Source organism: Chelonia mydas, chromosome 1 (assembly GCF_015237465.2).
Source record: "Chelonia mydas isolate rCheMyd1 chromosome 1, rCheMyd1.pri.v2, whole genome shotgun sequence".
Classification (NCBI taxonomy): Eukaryota; Metazoa; Chordata; order Testudines; family Cheloniidae; genus Chelonia; species Chelonia mydas.
Genome location: NC_057849.1, coordinates 237,343,483 through 237,364,601, shown reverse-complemented (window position 1 = coordinate 237,364,601; position 21,119 = coordinate 237,343,483). Strand labels below are relative to the sequence as shown.

General features: G+C 41.3%; 2 protein-coding genes and 1 long non-coding RNA gene across 9 annotated transcripts in view; 2 read left to right on the top strand and 1 right to left on the bottom strand.

The window, feature by feature from the left end:
- PEX26 (peroxisomal biogenesis factor 26) overlaps positions 1 to 16,831 on the top strand; it is a 27,158-nt gene extending 10,327 nt beyond the window's left edge. For 4 of the 5 annotated variants that reach the window (XM_043539917.1, XM_037877491.2, XM_037877482.2 and 1 more), the window contains one exon: positions 619 to 3,662. In XM_043539917.1, coding sequence (XP_043395852.1) covers positions 619 to 722 — 104 coding nt within the window. In that variant the 3' untranslated portion in view covers positions 723 to 3,662. Of the gene's footprint in view, positions 1 to 618; positions 3,663 to 16,696 lie in introns of those variants that run through there. The other variant, XM_037877496.2, reaches the window with a different exon arrangement.
- The window catches only part of LOC114022129, a 53,123-nt gene continuing 35,592 nt past the window's right edge, over positions 3,589 to 21,119 (bottom strand). For all 3 annotated transcript variants that reach the window (XR_006288610.1, XR_006288607.1, XR_006288611.1), the window contains one exon: positions 3,589 to 7,888. This is a non-coding gene — a long non-coding RNA (uncharacterized LOC114022129). The remainder of the gene's footprint in view (positions 7,889 to 21,119) is intronic.
- Positions 16,703 to 21,119, top strand: LOC102942344 (tubulin alpha-8 chain). Its single transcript, XM_027832922.3, has 4 exons — positions 16,703 to 16,919; positions 17,696 to 17,844; positions 18,280 to 18,960; positions 19,933 to 21,119. Exons 1-4 carry the CDS (start codon positions 16,892 to 16,894, stop codon positions 20,224 to 20,226), a joined length of 1,152 nt encoding a protein of 383 aa, XP_027688723.1. The 5' UTR covers positions 16,703 to 16,891; the 3' UTR covers positions 20,227 to 21,119.

The window sequence follows — 21,119 nt, the reverse complement described above, 5'->3', positions numbered from 1 at the left end:
CCTAACGAAAGGTACTGTCGGAAACTGTTCTGAAGCACAGGCTATGGGCAGTTCGCAGCTATCCAGTGCCAGACTCTGCCTCTGTCAGAGAAAGATGCTGCAAGGGTGTTGGCTGTGCGAAGTACAAAGTGGTAAGAGTGGTTGTGATTGGTGAACTTTAGCAAAGTAATTTAGCTCTAACCTCGACCTTGATCCACTTAAGCTACAAGCCAACCCAAAACTACCCTAAAAAGCACTCATTAGCATTCAGAAAGTGTGTGGATATAGATTTCCCCTTCTGTTTTGTAATGAGTGTCTCTGCTAGTCCTAAGAATCTTCATTACTGAGGCACATGTTAATTACCCCCCTGCAGAGGGGACTTTTGAGTCTTCAGTGTTGTTCTGTCAATCAGCCTTTGCAGGGTGAAGCATAGCTTACTGGGGATGAGAGCAACACCCTCTTCTCTATGCCCTGCAGCTTCTGCTAGGTGAGAGTCTGAGCACTCACCTGGGCAGGTATAAAGAGAAAGTAAAGCTGATGGCTTCCCTTGACCCGAGTGGAGATCAGCTCTTTCTAAGTCTGAGTTTATAAAGAGAAGGGTAGGAAACATTAATGAAATACTTTTGTTTTATTCTGCAGCTGCTCCCACGTCCCTACCCTTCCTTTACAGGCTGGTCCAGCTCTGCCATCAGGCATGGGTGGCTGTATTTTCTCTGCTTTACAGGCCTCCACTTCAAGACTAAGCGGCTTTACAAAGTGTTACAAGTCTTTTGTCTCTGTTGCTGTGCAAGTGGCAGCTTGTCTTGAGGATTTTAATCAGGCTCTTCAAGGGCTCCTGAGACCAATGTACTAATTAAAATGACCACAAATGGGTCCCGTGCAGTGACATCTTCCTCTCTTGCCAGACTAAGAACCTGGCCTAGTGCTGTCTGGATTTTGAAACTGCCTCCGCTACTTGTCTCCCTGTGCTATGCAGCCCTGCGGCACAGTACTAACCCTGGAGGAATGTGCACGTACAGGGTTTTAGCCGTGCTCCTCTAATCCATGTCTTATTTAGATGCTCCTTAAAGTGGTTGCTTTTGGTGTGGATCCCAAGTGAGAGTCTGTAGCCAATGGCAAAGAACAATGACAGGCATTTTGAGAGATTGCACCATCCTTGCAAATGTTTTTGAAGTTGTCCAAGAAGTGGGAGTGGAATTTCAGAGGGTATGGTTATGAAAGATCTGAGTACCAAGTCTACACTGAACACTAGGAGCCAAAAAACTGTCCTGCCTTGGGACCCTTTAAATGCCCAGTTTTTGCAGCATGGGATTTAAGCCAAATATGTGGAACACAATAAAATATTGCAGACTGAAATTGGAGCCCATTCTGTTCTGAAGGCCAGAGTTTCTCTTGTGACCCTGATGTGTCTTGGCATAGTCATTCTCACTTTGGATTTAACAATCGTGGCTAAGCAAGCATATCAAGGTGACGGGGTGCATTATAAAGATGGATCTGTCAGCCCATTCTGTCCCCTGTCTGGGTGTACTGCATCCAGCACAAGCAATTAGAGACCTTTCTGTCTTTCAGATGATCATTAATATTAAATATTTGACACTGGATAAGTTAGAATAGGGGACAGCAGAAAAATGGAGATAGTGAGAGACAAGAGGCAACAGAGTTGCTCTTATTAGTCTTAATATGCTCCATATTTATTAGTCTAACCTGCCCAATTACTTGAATTGTCTTTCACTGCATACTTTGTAAGTGTCTCTGTATCTCCCCTTGCTGTGCTTTCTATTTACCTGTTTAGATTTAGTATACAAATAGACTCCGGGCCACATGCCTAGACATCCCAACAAGTATTTAGAATCATAATCCACAAAGAGTAATCATCCAGCAGCAAAACTGCGCTCTTTCACACCAAGAGTAAATTAACAGGCCTCAAAATACATTTCCTCCAAAACCCTCCACCCCAGCACATAGTGTTCTGATGGTCAATAGATCAAAGCTACTTCAGACCAGTGGTTGGGGGAGTGACTTCCAGAGTCAAAGGGCCCTCCTGGAGAACACTGCCAGCAGTGCCTGCCCCCATACCAAGTTGGCTTCAGAGCCCAAGTGCCTCAGCTGATTGTAGCTTTAACAGTATAAAACAGGGAGAGAAGTGATTATTCAGGTAGATAAATCCCAAACCACACCCTGAACTCCCACCTCCCTGATAACCAAGAGGCATCCAGTGCAGATCCTTGTGCAACGTCCTAAATCATCCCCCCACAGCCTTCTGCCTTTGCAGTAACCATACAGTGCGGTGGGGGCTATTTCTAGTCCTTCAAAAATGGCAGCAGCACACAGGTGTCACAACAGCTGGCTGCATGCACTACAATGGTTTGTTAGCGGTTCCTCCTCGTTTAAAAGAGTCCGCGGTTCCATCTTCACTGCAAAACAACACACCTGTTTTTCTGTGGCATAACTAATGTGAACTATCCTGCTGTGAAATCCTACTGGAGACAAGGCTCTGTAGTTTTACTGAGAGGTAAACCAGGCAAGGTCAACAATGCAGTGGCGGTGGTAATATTATTAACTTTGCCTACCTCTCGCTCAGAAGAAAGTACAGGAAGCTTGTCTCCACTAGGATATTACAGCGAGGTAACTATTGTCCATTTATCTTGCTGTGAAAAACACGTGTAGGCAGTTAAGACAAAACCTTGAAGACCTTACACATATAGGGCAGAGCTCCTTGGAGCTTCATGTTATTATTTACATGCATGTGTAATGCACTTATGGCCATCATATCTCCATGAGCTCAGTCACTGGATTCATCATTTCAAAGACTTTCAGCACAAAATAATCATATCAAGTCTGTAAGGAGAAAGGCTCTGGGCTTGTTCTTATGTTCTTGTCTACATGGTGTGGCAATGGGCCCTATGGGGGTGTGATTTCTAAAATGCACTCATTTGCACATTAATTGGTCCGTGTGTTCCCTCCTGGTATGCACTGAAAGTTCCCTACTGTGCTTTAACATAGTTCTGTTTCAAATAGTACTATGTTAAAGTGTACCAAGGAACTCCTGGTGCGCACCAGCATGGTCTACGTGCTCTGATAAGTGTGCAAACAAAGTGAACTTTAGAAATCACACCCCTGTAGAGTGCACTGCCGCACAACTTAGACAAGCGCTCTCTGTAACTCTTCTAAGAATGACTAGTTTGTACTTCCCAGTCTCCTATATTGCAGGATCTACCTATGTACATAGCTTTGTGACCTAGTCACTGTAGTATCTGAGTGAGTCAAATGCACTTACTGATCATATGTAGTCTGTCTTCTGCTAACTAGGTGGTAGTTAACATTTCCTCTGGCTCATTGTTTCAAATTTCTGTTTGTAGCCATGCTTGTGATATTGGGATTGTGGTCTGGGAGGAGCATGCATGGTGATCTTGATTTCTGCTTAGAGGTTGCTTGATAATGTCTTAACTGTTCATTTCCATGGATCTTTTTAATATGTGTGAGTGATGCATAGATTAGCCACCTCAAATTTCTCCTAGTACTTTGTTTTATAATTAGAATGTTTTTCATTGTGTTTAGCACATAATGAGACAAAGGATGGTGGAAACAGAAAAAATAACACTTATGCAATTTTAATGGTTTTATTAATTTAATTTTAAATACTTAATTTTCAGAATAAAAATTACTATTTATGTAGTCCGTTATATTGTGATGCTCCGTCTGGCTAGTCACAAAACAGTCTTTCACCACACTGGCATATATTGTTAAAAATATTTACATTTAGTGCATTGACACTTGGCAATTTCCAAATAATTCTTTGGAAATAGGTTTCACTGCAAACAGTGGCCTTGATTCTGCAAACACATGCTTTAATTAGGTGACTAGTACCATTCAGTTCTATGGGACTAACTACCCAATTAAAAAGAAAAGGAGGACTTGTGGCACCTTAGAGACTAACAAATTTATTTGAGCATAAGCTTTTGTGAGCTACAGCTCACTTCATCGGATGCATTCCGATGAATTGAGTTGTAGCTCACGAAAGCTTATGCTCAAATAAATTTGTTAGTCTCTAAGGTGCCACATGTCCTCCTTTTCTTTTTGCGGATACAAACTAACATGGCTGCTACTCTGATACCCAGTTAAGTCTACTCATGTGCAATAGTGTTTGCAGGGTCACAGCTTGTATTTTCATATAATGGATCAGAGTATTGAATATTTTTTTGCATATCTTCCCAGATGCTTTCAATTAAAGATGCAACATATATTGTTCATATGTTAAACTTTTTAACATGAAGCAGTATTTATCTATTCATGATTTATGTATGTTTGTATATAATTAAATGGCCAAAAATTTACAGAAACATGCAACAAAGAGTAAAGTATTGAATAATTCTTCATCTGTAGTTACATTATTTTCCCCTATCCCTTACCAGAGTCAAAGAGCTTGTTACCATGAAGGAAGATGCCAGTATACATACCTTCTGTAGATATGATAATTCTGCCACCAAACCCTTGCTGTAGGGGGGAAGGGTGTTTACACTTTTTGCTGACTGTCTCCAGGAGTTTGAGATGATTCTACTGCTATCTGACCTCCTGTTGTAGGAGGCTGAAGGTTATAGTGACACATATTCCCTACAGGGAATTGAAAAATGCCAGGGGAGAAGTACAGCAGCATCAACTGCTTCTAAGTGGAGCCTATGGAGAGCAGGAGGAAGATGAAGCTTGGTGACTTTTTGTTGTGCACAGGTGATCAAATAATCTACCACTGAGATCTCTTGATACATTTCTCCTTCCCTTCACTGACACATTTCAATCAATAGAATTTACAACATGCTAAATAACTCAATCACCATCATTTCTCTCGAGTTACCTCTGATGTCACGTAGGCCCACATCCTCAAAGGTATTTAGGTACCTAACACTCGCTGAATATCTGGACCTAAGGGCTTGTCTACATCGGTGCTTTACAGCGCTGCAACTTGCTCGCTCAGGGGCATGAAAGAATACCCCCCCGAGTGCTGCAAGTTTCAGCGCTGTAATGTACCAGTATAGACAGTGCATTAGTAGCTACGCCTTCATGGAGGTGGGTTTTTTTAGAGCGCTGGGAGAGCTCTCTCCCAGTGCTGGGCTGCGACTACACAAGCCATGTTAAAGTCCTGCCATGGCAGCACTTTAACGTTGCCAGTGAAGACGTGCCCTGAGACACAACAGGAAAATGACCTCAGCTATTGACATTGCCCTGACTATAATTATAATAATTAGATGTAACAGTTAAAAATGTCGCTTAATTACAAACATTTCTTTATCTGCAGCATATTCACCACTTAATGAGTTTTAACTATATGGAAAGTTTAGTTAAATCGCAGTTAGATCATGTGATTAACTCAAAAAATTAATCGGGATTAATTGCACTGTTAAACAGTAGAATAACAATTGAAATGTATTAAATATTTTTGGATGTTTTTCTCTATTTTCAAATATATTGGTTTCCGTTACAACACAGAATACAAAGTGTACAATTCTCACTTTATTATTTTTTATTACAAATATTTGCACTGTAAAAATGATAAAAGAAATAGTATTTTTCAGTTCACTTCATACAAGTACTGTAGTGCAATTTCTTTATCGTGAAAATGCAACTTACAAATGTAGATTTATTTATTTTTTTGTTATGTAGCTGCACTCACAAACAAAACAAGGCAAAACTTTAGAGCCTGCAAGTCCACTCAGTCCTACTTCTTGTTCAGCCAATCGCAAAGACAAACAAGTTTGTTTACACTTACGGGAGATAATGCTGCCCACTTCTTATTAACAACGTCCCCAGAAAGTGAGAAAGGCATTCACATGGGACTTTTGTAGCCAGTATTGCAAGGTATTTACGTGCCAGATATGCTAAACATTCGTATGCCCCTTCATGCTTCGGCCACCATTCCAGAGGACATGCTTTCATGCTGATGACACTCGTTAAAAAAAAAATGCATAAATTAAATTTGTGACTGAACTCCTTGGGGGAGAACTGTATGTCTTCGGCTCTGTTTTACCCATATTCTGCCATATATTTCATGTTACAACAGTCTCAGATGATGACTCAGCACATGTTCATTTTAAGAACACTTTCGCTGCAGATTTGACAAAATGCAAAGAAGGTACCAATGTGAGATTTCTAAAGCTAGCTACAGCACTCGACCCAAGATTTAAGAATCTGCAGTGCCTTCCAAAATCTGAGAGGGATGAGGTGTGGAGCATGCTTTCAGAAGTCTTAAAAGATCTACACTCCAATGTGGAAACTACAGAACCCGAACCACCAAAAAAGAAAATCAACCTTCTGCTGGTGGCATCTGACTCAGATTATAAAAATGAACATGTGTCGGTCCACACTGCTTTTGGTTGTTATCGAGCAGAACCTGTCATCAGCATGGACACATGTCCTCTGAAATGTTGAATGAAGCATGAAGGGACATGTGAATCTTTAGCGCATCTGGCATGTAAATATCTTGCGATGCCGGCTGCAATAGTGCCATGCAAAATGCCTGTTCTCACTTTCAGGTGACATTGTGAACAAGAAGCGGGCAGCATTATCTCCCATAAATGTAAACAAACTTGTTTGTCTGAGCAATTGGCTGAACAAGAAATAGGACTGAGTGGACATGTAGGGTCGAAAGTTTTACATTGTTTTATTTTTGAATGCAGTTATTTTGTACATAATTCTACATTTGTAAATTGCACTTTCGTGATAAAGAGATTGCACTACAGTACTTGTATTAGGTGAATTGAAAAATATTTCTTTTGTTTTTTACAGTGCAAATACTTGTAAAAAATAAAGTGAGCACTGTATACTTTGTATTGTGTTGTAATTGAAATCAATATATTTGAAAATGTAGAAAATATCCAAAAATATTTAAATAAATGGTATTCTATTATATAACAGCGCAATTAATTGCGATTAATTTTTTTAATTGCGTGATTAATCGCAATTAATTTTTTAAATTGCTTGACAGCCCTAGTAACAAGCCATTTGTTAGCGATAGAAGTGTGAAAAAATTACAGTTTTTAAATGAACCATTTAAAAATAATTATTGCTCAAACTAATAGATTTAAAAATTTGAAAAACTCGTTATTTAATGTTTGGGGAGGATACACTAAATTATTCATACATAACTAAGAGGTTTAATCTCTGCTTTAAGTGTAAATCTCAAAGTAACTTAACTATGGAACCAGAAAGATATCTCCATAATTAAAACAGTATTAAATGGCATGTCTTCCACACAAAGATCCAACACTGCACTAAACCATTCAGATGCAATTACCTCTGAAGTGAAACCCCCCCCCCCCCCACCTATTTAGTAGTGCACAGTAACAGTACAAGAGTTAAACACAGGAGTGAAAAATACATTAAATTGAAGGGAAACTAAGGGGGAAGTTTATGGGAAGAATATAGTTTCCCAGCTCACAATTTGACCAGAGGCCTGCTTTTTTTTGTAAGTGCTGACCACCCGGATTTCCAGCTGAAGTAAAGAAGAGCTGTGGGTGCTCAGCCCCTCTGACAATCATATCCCAAGATACCAAGGCTATTCTTCTGACAAGTGTCATGAAGTCTTTAAGAGCCTCATTTCTGTGTCTGTTTTTAATGCACTCTTTTCTAGCGCAATCCAAAGGTAACACTTGTAGTTTGCTATGAACGTAGCAGTGGCACAAGCTAAACTCAAGCTAACTGATGCTCGGTGTTCACACCCAGGCGTGACAAAATTTACAAAATTACACAACTCACTTCATGGTTTGATACCTTTGCTTTTCACTTGATAAATTAATAATCACAATTGAGGGCAGTGGAAATAAACCAGAAAAAAAGTTCATGATGAATTTTGTAACATACAGTCTGCAAAGTGTAGATTTTTGTTGGTGCTCAGACTTATCAGCCGTTTTCCTAAGTCCTGCAACACAAAAGCCAGAAAATATCTCAGTATTAATGAATCCTTTAAAAACAGAACATGTCTATAGAACAAAGGGTTTTAAGATCCAGTGCAGATGTCAATCAACCTATCTTTCCCTGAAAAAAAAGTAAAAAAAAGGACTGCTTCAATGCTTTTAGCTTCATGACTAAGCTAAACTTCATATGATTTAGTCACAGCATTTTTAGTAAAAGTCATGGACAGATCACAGGCAATAAACAAAAATTCACAGCCTGTGACCAGTCCATGATTTATACTATAAATACCCTTGGCTAATCTTGGGGGGGCCACTCCCGGGCGGCTGCTACTGGGGGTGGGGACAGTGGCACCAGCTGCTGGGGCTGCCGGAGCACAGTCTGCTCCAGCCACCCCAGGGGCCGCTGCTCGGGCTGTTCCTGGGGCTGTCTGATCAGCTGGCCCTGGAGGCAACTGCTTTGGCAGCCCTCAGGTCAGCCATACTGGCTGCTCCAGAAGTCACGGAAAGTTATGGAATCCATGACTTCTGCAACCTCCATGACAGACACGGTGCCCTATTCATGACTGATTGGTATTCTAGAGCTCATGATCCTGAGTGCAGAACAGAGATTCTGGGTTCTCCAGGGATATTCAGCAAAAGCATGAAAACACCATTGGCCAGATTTTGATTTTGGTTACACTGCTGCAAATCTGAATTACCTCCATTGCCTTTAGTGGAGTTGCTCTGGCTTTACAGTGGTGTGATCGAGATCAGAATCTGGCCCAGTTGTCTGATGATGATTTTTAAACAAATCAACTCCAGTAAAGTAAGATCACTCCAGAAATAACATTTTAGTTTTCAACATAACTCAGAGAGGTTCTCACTTGATTACAGATTCTGCAGTAAAAGAAAACATCCCTGAAGGCGGGTTCCTTTCCAAATGTTGTAGCAAGGATAAAGTTGTACATGATGGAAAATTGAATATATGTATAGGCTTTACAAATAACTTGGTAATTCATAGGTGCTGAGAAGGAATTCCATACCTTTTGCCTGTATCTTCTGTGTCTTTTTTTCAGCCATGCTCCTTGATGTATCAGCTTGACTTTTTGCCACCAACACAACCATTTTAGAGAATAAATCAGTCAGGAACCAATTTACAAAAATGACTACTAATTTTGGGTATCCACTTTGGATACTAAGTGCCTGATTTTCAGCGATACTGAGCACTCACAGCTGCCACTGACTTACTCCATTTGGCATTGTGGATGCTTAATATGTCTGAAAACAAATCCCTCTGTTGCTCAAGTTGGGCACCCAACAGATCCAGATGAGTGGACACTTCTTTACTCATTTCAGCTCTGAGGAAGAGAAGCATTTCAATGAATGAAGATGAATTGAAAACACCACTCAAATAGCGCTTGGAGTCAGAATATTATTAAAGATACAGAATAAAGTGAAAATAATAGTATTTTATCTAATAGTTAAAGTTCAATGGTAATCATATTATTTTATGTTTATCTAGTTCCTTTAAAGCACTGTGGGATACATGGACTGTAGATTGGGCCACACGCCATCAAAAAGGTATAAAGTAGAGAGGGCCGGAGAATGGCAAGTCTGTCTTGCAAAAACTTTTGGGGTTTCAAAATTTGTTTTCATTCTTCACTGGAATGAGAACAAAAACCTTTCAAAAGTTTTCATGAAACAGAATTGTGTTGACATGTCCATTTTCATATTGAAAAGGTCAGGTTTCCAGTTCAGGTCTCTCTCTCTCTCTTTCTCCACTCTGGACCTCAGAATCCTTCTTGATGAAAAAATTGTTGAAATTGATACATTTCCATGAAATGGTTCAGTTTTGATTAAATGACATATTCGGATGAAGTATATTTAGTTGAAAATCTTCCAACCAGCTCTAGTATAAAGGATTCGTTGGAAGGAAATTTTTTGTCAAGAATGAATAGAGGGTACCGGTGTGGGGGGGGATAAGCGTGGGGGATTCCTGGAGGGAGAGAATGGGATTTGGGGTGTATCTGGTTACAGGGGGGTGGTCTTGTGTGTGTGTGTGAGGGGGTTAGTGATGCAAATAGGCAAGGGGTGGTGGAAAGTGAGGGTTGCCTTGGGGAGATTGTGACCTCCTCTCGGCACTGTGATGCTGTAGGGCACCAGCTGGTGTGGGATGCATGGCCTGGGCTCCCTCCCACCAAGCTGCTTAGAGTGATACAGCAGTGGAAACATCACTATCCAAAGCTGCTGCTTTTCATCCGAAAGGGAAGGCAGCACCACTAGAGGCACTATGGTAAGGACAAATGCAGCAACTCCCCATTCGAGGCGGGAACAAGGTATTCTGGGAATGTGAGGACATGAGACTGTAGTCTCTCTATTACCTGATCTGCTCTGGAGCTGCATGGGAGGGAGAGGATTGTGGTTGCTTTTTGCTTCAGTGTTTGGAATCTGGGATGGGGGGGCTGAATGGGACCAGAGATTGATGTCTTTGACTGGTAGACTATAAGGTCTGCAGAGACCTAATAATTCACCTAGTAATTCCTGCACTGAGCCCAATAATTTGCAACTGAACTTGAGTACATTTTTTAGAGACACCCAGCCTTGTTTAAAGACTTAGAGTGAGGGAGAATGTACTACACCCCTGGCTAAGGTGTTCCAATGTGTAATGACCCTCATTTAACAATTTATGCCTTATTTCCCCGTATGACTTTTCCTAGCTTCAGGTTCCAGCAATTTTATCTTGTTACGCTTTTGACAGCTAGATTGAAGAGTCCTCTGGTTAGTACCAGATACCTTCTTCCTGTGTAGGTACTCAGAGGCCATGATCAAGTTGCCACTGTAAGGTGTGTCCTACAGTCCTGGAATAATTCTTGCAGCTCTTTACTAAATCCTCTGCAACTCTTCAATAATTGGATCAAATCTGGCATGCACAGACCCTATGATGCACTAGGTGGGGGCTTTTTATTCTGCTCCATCTCATAACGGGGAACTGAAATGCTGGATTTGAGAAGCTAACTAACGCTCACACATTCAAAGGGGAAGAAGAGGCAGATATAATTTGGGGAGGGACTACTACTTCCTTTTCCATCCCCCTCTCCGTCCAACACACACACACACACACACACACACACACACACACACACACACACACTTAAAAACATGCTGCATTTTTAACTGAGGTGTGAATTTTTTTTTAACTTAATAAAATTTTTAAAGTACAATGTACCCTGAATATATCCAGATGACACACGATGAAATGCCTATAATCTAGAAAATGACAATGTTAAGTACTTTTGGATTCTTACAGTGTATGTGTACATGTCACTTCTTATTCAATCCATAACTTCAAGCAATACCAAGGTAATAAATACATCCAGATTAAAACTGACAAAATTACATCTGATTAAAGGGAAAAAAACGATACTTCTAAATCATATTGTTATTTTTGACAACACAGCGGGAAATCCAGGAGCGTGGTGAAGTAGCGTGCAGAGAAATAGGTCATGGACATATACAGCCTACATTTTCAGAAGGGGCTAGTGACGTTGGGTCCCCAGTAGGAGACACCACCAAAGCCCGAGTCTCAGAAAGGGCTGAATACTCACCCACAGAAAAATCGGGCTCATTAAAGGGTCTCGGTTTGTAACCCCAACAGTAGAGGCATCCAAAATCATTAGCCACTTTCGAAAATTTAGATCATATTAGAAGATCTGAGCACCCATTCATTGGTGCCCACAGTCCTAGTTATGACATCATACCCCTGCTGATCATCAGTGGCTTGTGTCACAGACCCCTGACCTCACTGACAGGACACTAAGTAAAGGGAGAGACTCTTGCTATTTATCACAGAGAGCACATGGGATTTATAGTGTGTCAAATACAGGCTGGGAAAAACAGTGAGGCAAATTCATCCCGGGTGGAACACCATTACATCAGTGGAATTACAAAGAGGATGAATTTGGTCTTCTGAACTATTTGGTGCCTGCTGTTTATGATTCTGTGTCTTTACTTTAGTAACATCGAATGGTTCTCATAATAGGAGATACGATAGGAATCTAGAAACGACACAAAACTATGAGAAATGTAAAAGAGGTCATAATTTCAGGAACATAATTAACAAACTATTTTTTTCTGATTATTTTTAACTTAACTCCTCATTTATGTCCTATTCATCCTTCTGATTCTCATCTAAACTAAAATCCCTTTACACAGTGCTGGAAGTATAAAGTAGCCTTAAAGTGGGTGTAAACATAATTTATTTCCACTTTAAGGTCGTTTTACCCTGCCACAGAGGGGTAAAAGGGGTTTAGTATAAATGAGAATCAGGCCCTGTGTGGGTGTGAGAAGGGTAGCAACCCCTCCAAAACAGAAAGAGAAATGGTCAAAAGACCTGATTCAAAGCCTACTGAAATAAATGGAAGCACCCCCATTTCACTCCCACTTCAATAAGCACAATCGAATTAGCCATTATTCCATGGAAATTCTCATGCTTACAATTAGCAATAGCATATTCTGTCCATAGGCCTCCTGAAGAACTATGATGGGAAGAAAACATTCCCAATTAATTCCCTTTCATTTTAGTCCCTACAATTATATTTAAATTCTTTCCTAGTACAGGGCTTTGCTCTGGAGATCCATCCCCCACCACACACACAGCTTCACCATCTACTTAGATGGATCTAACAACATGTGTGGACTCATGGTAGTGAGTACATATGAAAAACAACAAGGTAGCTGCTACCTTGAAGATAAGACTATACCTCAGTACGGATGAAGCCTAAATCAGACTGTGCTCTAAATGTCTGCAAACTGTATAGGGTCTGGTTTTCTAGTACTGCAGTGTGGATACAGTTAATAAGAACAAATGTGAACCCCAAACTGTTAGACTGGGAATTCAGTATACAAGTTTGGAGTAGGGTCAGGATTTAAATATCCTAGAGATCAGTTTACCATGCCTGGGACTCTGAGGAAGGTTCACTCTCTTCATTGTTAAAGGAACAGCAACTTATTTTAAAGCCATTTACTTTGAAACCCCCTGTTTCAAATCTCTTGCTTCTCTTGGCATTTCTCCCTGTGTCAGTCAGAGCATTTCCAAATTGTAGCAAGTGTAGTGAAGAAAAGGGTTTTGTGCGGATCTGCTCTGCCTTTGGGATTTATCACAGGGAGCTGATTCAAAAGGTAGAGTTAAGATATTCACTGGAAAGGAACAATATCTGATTAGGGGAAAAGGAGGCAGATCTGCAGCCTTTATGAGGCATAAGTCCTATTATAAAATGAATAACTCTCCCAGAACAAGCTTCCCACTGTGTGAGAAGATATAGAAAGAAGGTTGATTACCAGAAAACAGCTCCTGTCTTCATCTGAACTGGGCAGAGGTTTTTCCTTTTTTGATGAATGAGCTGGCATATTCAACTTATTTACAGCACAGTGCTCGTTATAACAGCAGGAGAAGACATGGGCCAGAAACCAGAATGAAATCCGACCTCATCTGATTCTTACACTCACTAAAAACAAATAAAAATCTGATTTGTGTTTAAATAAAAATGGAACATGGCTTCACACCTAGCTTTGGGTTTGGTTCTTGAAAACCTGAGATCAACAAGGTTTTATAAAATCAAATCCACCCTTGGTTTTGGTATCTTTAACTATTAAGGAGGCTGAGATGGTACTTTAAAACTTTGAGAATACACAGCATGTTTTTGTTTTTGACTCCAGAAACACATTCCAAAGTATAATGGTCAGGATCTCTGTGCTGTGGAGAGGGATGAGAAAAAGAAACTCTTCTTGACGATCATTCAGCACATTTGTAATACACAATTCTTAGGAGAGCATGTTTGTGTTGATCCAGCTGTGTCTGATTCCTGAGCATGACTGAGCCAGGTCAGCATTCAGATAGGAAGGTTCCAAGAAAAATGGAGTCTGTGGAAGACGTGCACATCTTTTGGGTATCAAATTGTTGCTTATAGACTACAACCAGATTACTGTACCAATGGGAGAAAACCAGAGTTTCTATTAACTCAGTAGGTAGCCTCACTTCTTTTCAGTTCAGAGGTCTGGGCTCCAGGTCTTGCTGGAATGGATTTCCTAGAAATAAGGATCATCTCTAATCTTTAATTTAATCTTTAATTTAAAAACAAATCCTGAGCCCAGAATGTGCCACACTATTTGATGTGCAAGCCTCAGAAGCCTATAGCCAGCCTATCTTGGGGGAAAGATGACAATCTATAAATGGGGGTTGGAGGGTGCAGTATTACTCTTGCACATCATGGGAGCTGCCCTAGGTATATACTGAACATACCATGTATAGTCCTTTGTGAATTGTCCCTCCATGCTGGAGCCATGAATATGAAGATAGGAAGACACTTTCCTTGTGAGTAGGTTATTCCATAAGTGACTTCTGCAGGGTCTCAAGCACTTTGCTTTGAAGTAGTTAATAGTGGCCACTGCTAGACAAGAAGCTAAATGATGGTCCACTGGTCTGATCCAGTACGGCAATCCCTGTATTCCTATTCCTGCTACATGAAGAGGAAGGTAATTGAGAAAGAGGTAGCGATACAATTCTATATACCTCAGAATTCTTTGATCTCTATCAGTCTGGGGTCAGACCAGGTTATAGATCTGGAACTGGATTACTATTGATGGGAGACAGTCTCCTTCTAGTAATGAACACGAGTGAGATCTCCATACAGATTCTATTAACTCTCTGTAAATAGATTCTGATGCCACTGATAAGGTACTGTTGGTTCAGGTAGAACTGCGGGCTCTTAGCAAAATCGTTCTACCGTGGGTTTGCTCCTTCCTCTGATCCCAGAGAGTAATGCTGGGCTCTTAAGTGTGGCTCTGCTCCGAGAGTCACTCTAAAACTGGCGTCATGTTCGTTGTTTCATATCAAATTTCCTTAATTTACAAATAAAAAGATGTTTCTCCTAATTGCCAGCCCTGCAAACTCAATATGGAAATCAACAGACAAGCTGAATTCTATCTTTCCGGTGGAGCATTACAAGTAAGAAAAGATTCTTTAGACCAAATTATGCTTTCGCTGATACCCCAGTGAATTTAGTGGAATTGCACAGGGTTGTATAATGGCTTAATTTGAAGGCATGGCGTATAGCTGTCACAGCACAAGAAAACCAGCTTGATTATCAGATCTCAGGCTGAATTTCAGGGCTGGCAGTTAGGAAACCCATCCCAATCATTTCACTTGTAAGATGAGCAAATTTAAACAGACAACAACATGGAGCCGAGGATGACGTTTTTCCGGACTGAATTTCAGAGCAGGGCTGCATTGAGACCAGTTCCAGTCTGTTCAGGGCTTTTATCTTCAAAGAGTGCTTCTCAGCTTATATAATGTCAAGGCAGTTAATGGCTTGTCTTCACTGCAAAGTTAACTTGAGTTATAACTCAAGTGTGGTTGTACTTGTAGCTCAGGTTGGCTAGTCTGTCAGGGAGTATAGGCTAAAGCTTGAGTTAGCACAACTCATCCATGACTGCTCTGCTGTGTGGACCCAGGCGAGCGCCACTTGAATGCTGCTAGTTTAGTCCTCCAGCTTTTTCCTGTGATTCCCCCCATGTGCCCAAGCAGGACAGAGAAGTTCTACCACAATTCACTGAGAAAGAAATCATACTGCATCACAGCTTGCAGCATTGTAAAGTACCATGCGATATGCCCTCAGAAGTTTCAGTGCCATACGAGTGAGTGGAGCGACAGCGTGGACACAGCAGATTGAGTGTTGTTTGGCAGTGTGACTGCTCTCATTTGAGCTAGTTTAACTCCAGAGGATTAATTCAAGTGTAGATAACACAAGTTCACGCTGCAGTGAAGACATACCCTAAGACTGACTAGGAAGTGCTTGCTAAAATATCTTATGTTTCACTATACCTCATCCAGCAGCAATGCTTACCCAAAGGGGTTTTTGTAATTCATACTCTTTGGTGGTCTATAGAGCAAACTTCGGGGCAAGAGACATTTATTTTGTTAAGCATTTAATTATTTTTGTTTTGTGTTTTAGTTTTATGTAATTATAGTGCTTAGCTGACGTGGCAATAACCACTTTGGAAATTGGTTAAATATATATACGTGCTTGCTCAAAATATGCTTCAATGACACTGACTGCTGCACAGCCATGTCGAAACGTGCAGGGTGCACACCTGCAAGTGTGTGAATATGAGCTCTCAGGAGATTAGTTTCACATGTTAAGGATCTTAAGTGCCAAGGGAATGAAGCTGAGTCAACAACTGCTTGAGCTGGGCACTGATGAAAGCAGGTTTTCCCATCCTCCAGTCCAGTCTCCCAGTTGAGGGCTAACAGCACAGAAGACACCTCACCCCTCTTGAGTTATATATAGTTAGAAAATGCTGCATACTGTGTCAGGTCCCAGCCAAGAATAAAAATAAACGGACCTTGTACGTGCTGTTCATTTGGGATCTGTCATAGCATTTACATGTTTGTGTGCATATGGGTATGCGAATACATGAGGGCATGTATTTGGTGTACACAGGTATGTGTGTGCATGCCTGAAAAGCTCCACGTTTCTTTGTGATTTGCTATTTATGTCCTTGTGTAGCTCTGCAGAAAAATACATTCACCATCCTATTTGTAAATAAGAGTTGGAACTTCTACTACAGGAAGAGAACAGAGGCTAGGCCCCAGTTCCATGGGTCCATGTGCACACCAGTTCCAGTTGGGTATGTGAGGTTGGAGACTCCAAACCAGTCAAGGTTAGAGGTTGGTTTGAGATTTGTGAATGCAGCTATGACAAGCATATGTGACTATCAGGAGGAAGAAGGGTTGATGTGTATTAATTCTTCTGACCTGTGCTCCGTTCTCCCTACAGCGTGAGTGCATCTCTGTTCATGTTGGCCAGGCTGGAGTTCAGATTGGCAATGCATGCTGGGAACTTTTCTGTCTGGAACATGGCATTCAGCCAGATGGCACCTTCAAGAATCAGTCCAACAAGGTCAACGATGATGACTCCTTTGCCACATTTTTCAGAGAGACAGGCACAGGAAAACATGTGCCACGGGCTATTATGGTAGACTTGGAGCAAACTGTAGTAGGTCAGTATAGAATTAACAATGGAAAATGGAAAAGATTCTACTCTTATGTGGGTCAGGGTTGGGGTCTAGCTGTCTCCGGCATATTGGTGGGGCAGCCTCTTCTTTGCATTTCAGTATGACCCCATGACTGGGATAAAACTAACCTATTTCAGGCTTTTAATGCCCGACAGTTATAAACACTCATCTCTCAAAGGAAATTAAGTCTACTGATGGGAGAAGGGGAGAACACTGACTACACTTTCCCATAAGTGCCCCACCATGCTATCAGCTCAGTCAGAAGGTTATCATTGCTAAGTATGGCTAAGTGTACCTCTCCTCATAAGATCCTCTAACTCTGATCTTGTTTGGGGTGATATTTTCCTTTGCCATTTAGGCGTTGTTCAGATTGGAGACAAGAGAAGCTGCTGCTGGTGGAAGGTGTTTCCTGAGAATTTCCCATCCCTTTTATCTGCAAGTCTCTTCTCTTGTCTGATGACTTGCCCTCTGGTCAGGTGATTTCATCCCTGGCCAAGCACAAGTCATTCCATAAATTGGCTAACTCTGCTAAGAGAAAGAGACTGGTTTATAAAGCAACATTCACTTCTCCCTTCAGAACTTAGAGAGCATCATCTCTGTGACACACCTTCATTTTTATACAAACTAAAGGATATTTCTAACACCCTGCTCTCCCATGTCACGTGCCTGCCAACTAACAACTGTTTGGAGTGTTCAACAAAAATCATCAAAATTGGAGTATGTCCATTCAAGGCTTCTTATGGTTTCTCTTTCTTGGACAGATGAAGTGCGGACTGGCACTTACCGGAAGCTTTTCCATCCAGAACAGCTGATCACTGGAAAGGAGGATGCAGCTAATAACTATGCCCGTGGTCACTATACCATTGGCAAAGACAGAATTGACTTGGCATTAGATCGTATCCGTAAACTGGTAAGTGATAGTACATCAGAAACAAAATTTGTGGTTGGTGGCAGAAGTAGGTGAATAGGACATATATGTCAATTGGAAGCTCCTGTTTTGCTCCCAATAGTGTCATTGGTTCGTAGTAGAGTGATTGTATTGTAGGTCAGACTGGATGGTAGGTCAGTTCCCAGAGGGATGGAAGATTCAGACAGAAGCCTAAAATGTAGGTTCCTGCAGCTTAAATACTTTACATTTGTCACTGGAACAGCAAACTAGTAGTTATACCTATGGAGCCTACACCATTATGTGAGAGGGTGTTACCGAGTCCTTTCCCATGAAGACCTGGTGTGATCTCCGTGCTGTGTTTTGGATACACACGTCCCAGCATCCAATCTCAGGATGTGCTCAAGGAAGTCTCAGAGATTTAGACTGATTCCTTTTGTTCTCTGTTTGGCTTTTCAGACCGATGCCTGTTCTGGGCTACAGGGATTCCTGATTTTCCACAGCTTTGGTGGGGGCACTGGCTCTGGCTTCACCTCCTTGTTGATGGAACGCCTCTCCCTGGATTATGGCAAGAAGTCCAAACTGGAGTTTGCCATCTACCCAGCCCCTCAAGTCTCCACTGCCGTAGTGGAGCCGTACAACTCCATCCTGACCACCCACACCACCCTGGAGCATTCAGACTGCGCCTTCATGGTGGACAACGAGGCCATCTATGACATCTGCCGTCGCAACTTGGACATTGAGCGCCCCACTTACACCAACCTTAACCGTCTCATCAGCCAGATAGTCTCATCAATCACTGCCTCTCTGCGCTTCGATGGTGCCCTCAATGTGGATCTGACAGAGTTTCAGACCAACCTGGTGCCCTACCCTCGCATCCACTTCCCCCTCATGACATATGCACCCATTATCTCCTCCGAGAGAGCCTACCACGAGCAGCTGTCAGTGGCAGAAATCACCAGTTCCTGCTTTGAACCCAACAACCAGATGGTGAAGTGTGATCCACGTCATGGAAAATACATGGCTTGCTGCATGCTGTACCGTGGTGACGTGGTCCCCAAAGATGTCAACGTAGCTATTGCTGCCATCAAGACCAAGAGAACTATCCAGTTTGTGGACTGGTGTCCAACAGGCTTCAAGGTGAGAGGGACTAAGACACACTGGTACTGTATGTTAAGGGACATTGCCAAGTAGTCCAGCCCAAATTGTGATTTCAACTCTTGAACATTTTCCATTTGTGAGAAAAGGGAATGGTTAGAAGTGAGTGTGTGTGTATAATCTTCACTTAGTCCTTTGGAGAATGGACATGTCCTGTTTACACATGTCTATTTACATATCCTACTTACACAGCCTCTTAAGCAGTCACGTAGCTGGCAGTCTGGCAAATGTCAACTCTATGAGAGTTAAAGTGTTTAGCAGATGGGGAGATTGTTCTCTAGACTGGTAATATATTTTGTTAAAAACGAGAATAAATTCTGGTAAATTAAACATTAGGAGCATTTCTCTGAAAATTCTTTTTTTTTTAAAAAGCCTCCAGTTTCACATAATTCTCCACACATTCTATGCTCCCCTTACTGCCTATGTAGCAGCACTGGCTGGCCTGATTTCCAGAGCAAAGCTGTCAAAAGCAATAGATGGAAAATTTATCTATTTTTCTCATACGTATTAATGGGCTCAAAATTTGAAGATTTGTAGATGGAAAATACTTACTGTATTAGTTCATACGGAATAGCTGTGAATTCAGTAAGCAACAGCAGCAGTTAAAAAAAGCAAGTAATATGCTGGTGTTCATTAAAAGGAAAAAGATAAAGATGATTGTAATGATGATTACAATGTCTCTGTGCTCCCTGATCTCATGTCCAGTTTTGGTTGCTCTCCCTTGTTTTCTCATGGGTTATCACTGAGAAATGAATAGTCCAAAAAGGGCAACATGGATGACCTTTGCCATTATGGTAATTTAATACTGTGGTTTCAGCCCCCTAACCCCTCTCTTGCCAACCACGTCTTAGGCTACTCCAACTTTCCCCCCATGTTTATTTGACTTTTGTTGTCTCTCTGGATCCTTCTTTTCTCCCTCACTTTTTCGTCCATCTTTCTTGTTCTTATTACCAGGTTGGAATCAATTACCAGCCTCCCACAATAACACCCGGAGGAGACCTGGCCCAAGTGGAACGTGCCGTCTGCATGCTAAGCAACACCACAGCCATCGCTGAGGCCTGGGCAAGGCTGGACCACAAGTTTGATCTGATGTATGCCAAGAGGGCATTTGTGCACTGGTATGTTGGTGAAGGCATGGAGGAAGGGGAGTTTGTAGAGGCCCGAGAGGACTTGTCTGCACTGGAGAAGGACTATGACGAAGTGGGAACAAACTCATTTGGAGAAGAAAATGACGGGGAGGAATTTTGAAATACACGTTGCCCCTTGCTGCACGCAGGATTGTCTTTGTGTCTCTTTATTGCACGTGTCTGCATTTCTGTTTGCTTTATACACACAACAGTTCTCATAGACTGAATATTACGAGGTCTATGTTCCAAGAATGCTCTTTCCTACCCCTCAAATCACAGGACAATGATCATATGAGATATGTCCACCTGTCCTAAATCAAAATTCCTAGGAAGACAACAAACCTTAGATACTATGCCAATGCACCCTGGGAGAAAGTTTCTTTTTGAGCCGAGTCCCACTGTATTATAATATTTACTATATTTTACTAATCTAAGGATTCACTCATGCATCTCCAATATCATTATTTGACAAGTTTTATTTGTAATATTTGCTTTAAAATGCTATATACAGTTGTGGCAGTGAGACTGTGAAAAGATAGAGGATTGCTATTGCAGGAACCAATGTTACTGAGCAGCAATGCTTATCCATAGGTTCAAATTAGTTGGAAGATAAGTCAATAAAGCCTTCCTAGTTTACAATGCTATGAGACCCCTCATACTATTTCCTGCTCTTTCAAACATTTGATGTAGGACTCCTTGTTGTAGCTTTCTGAAAACTTTGTAAATGCCTCGGATAGGGCTTTTGCAAATGACAAAAGGTCTGATTTCTCCTTTATATTAAGTGCCCTTTATACAGTTTTTGTGCTGTAAAGGGCCTTAAAGTTAGATTTATCCTCCCTTTTGGATCCCTTATTACACTAGAGCATATAAAGTAGCCTTAATGTAAAGAAGAATCATGCCCATGATTTTTAAATGTTCACATATTCGTTATTATCAACGTTAAAACAATATGTCTGACACTAGTCTTCATTCATGATCATTTACATGCAAAATAATAAAAGCGGTTTAACCTGA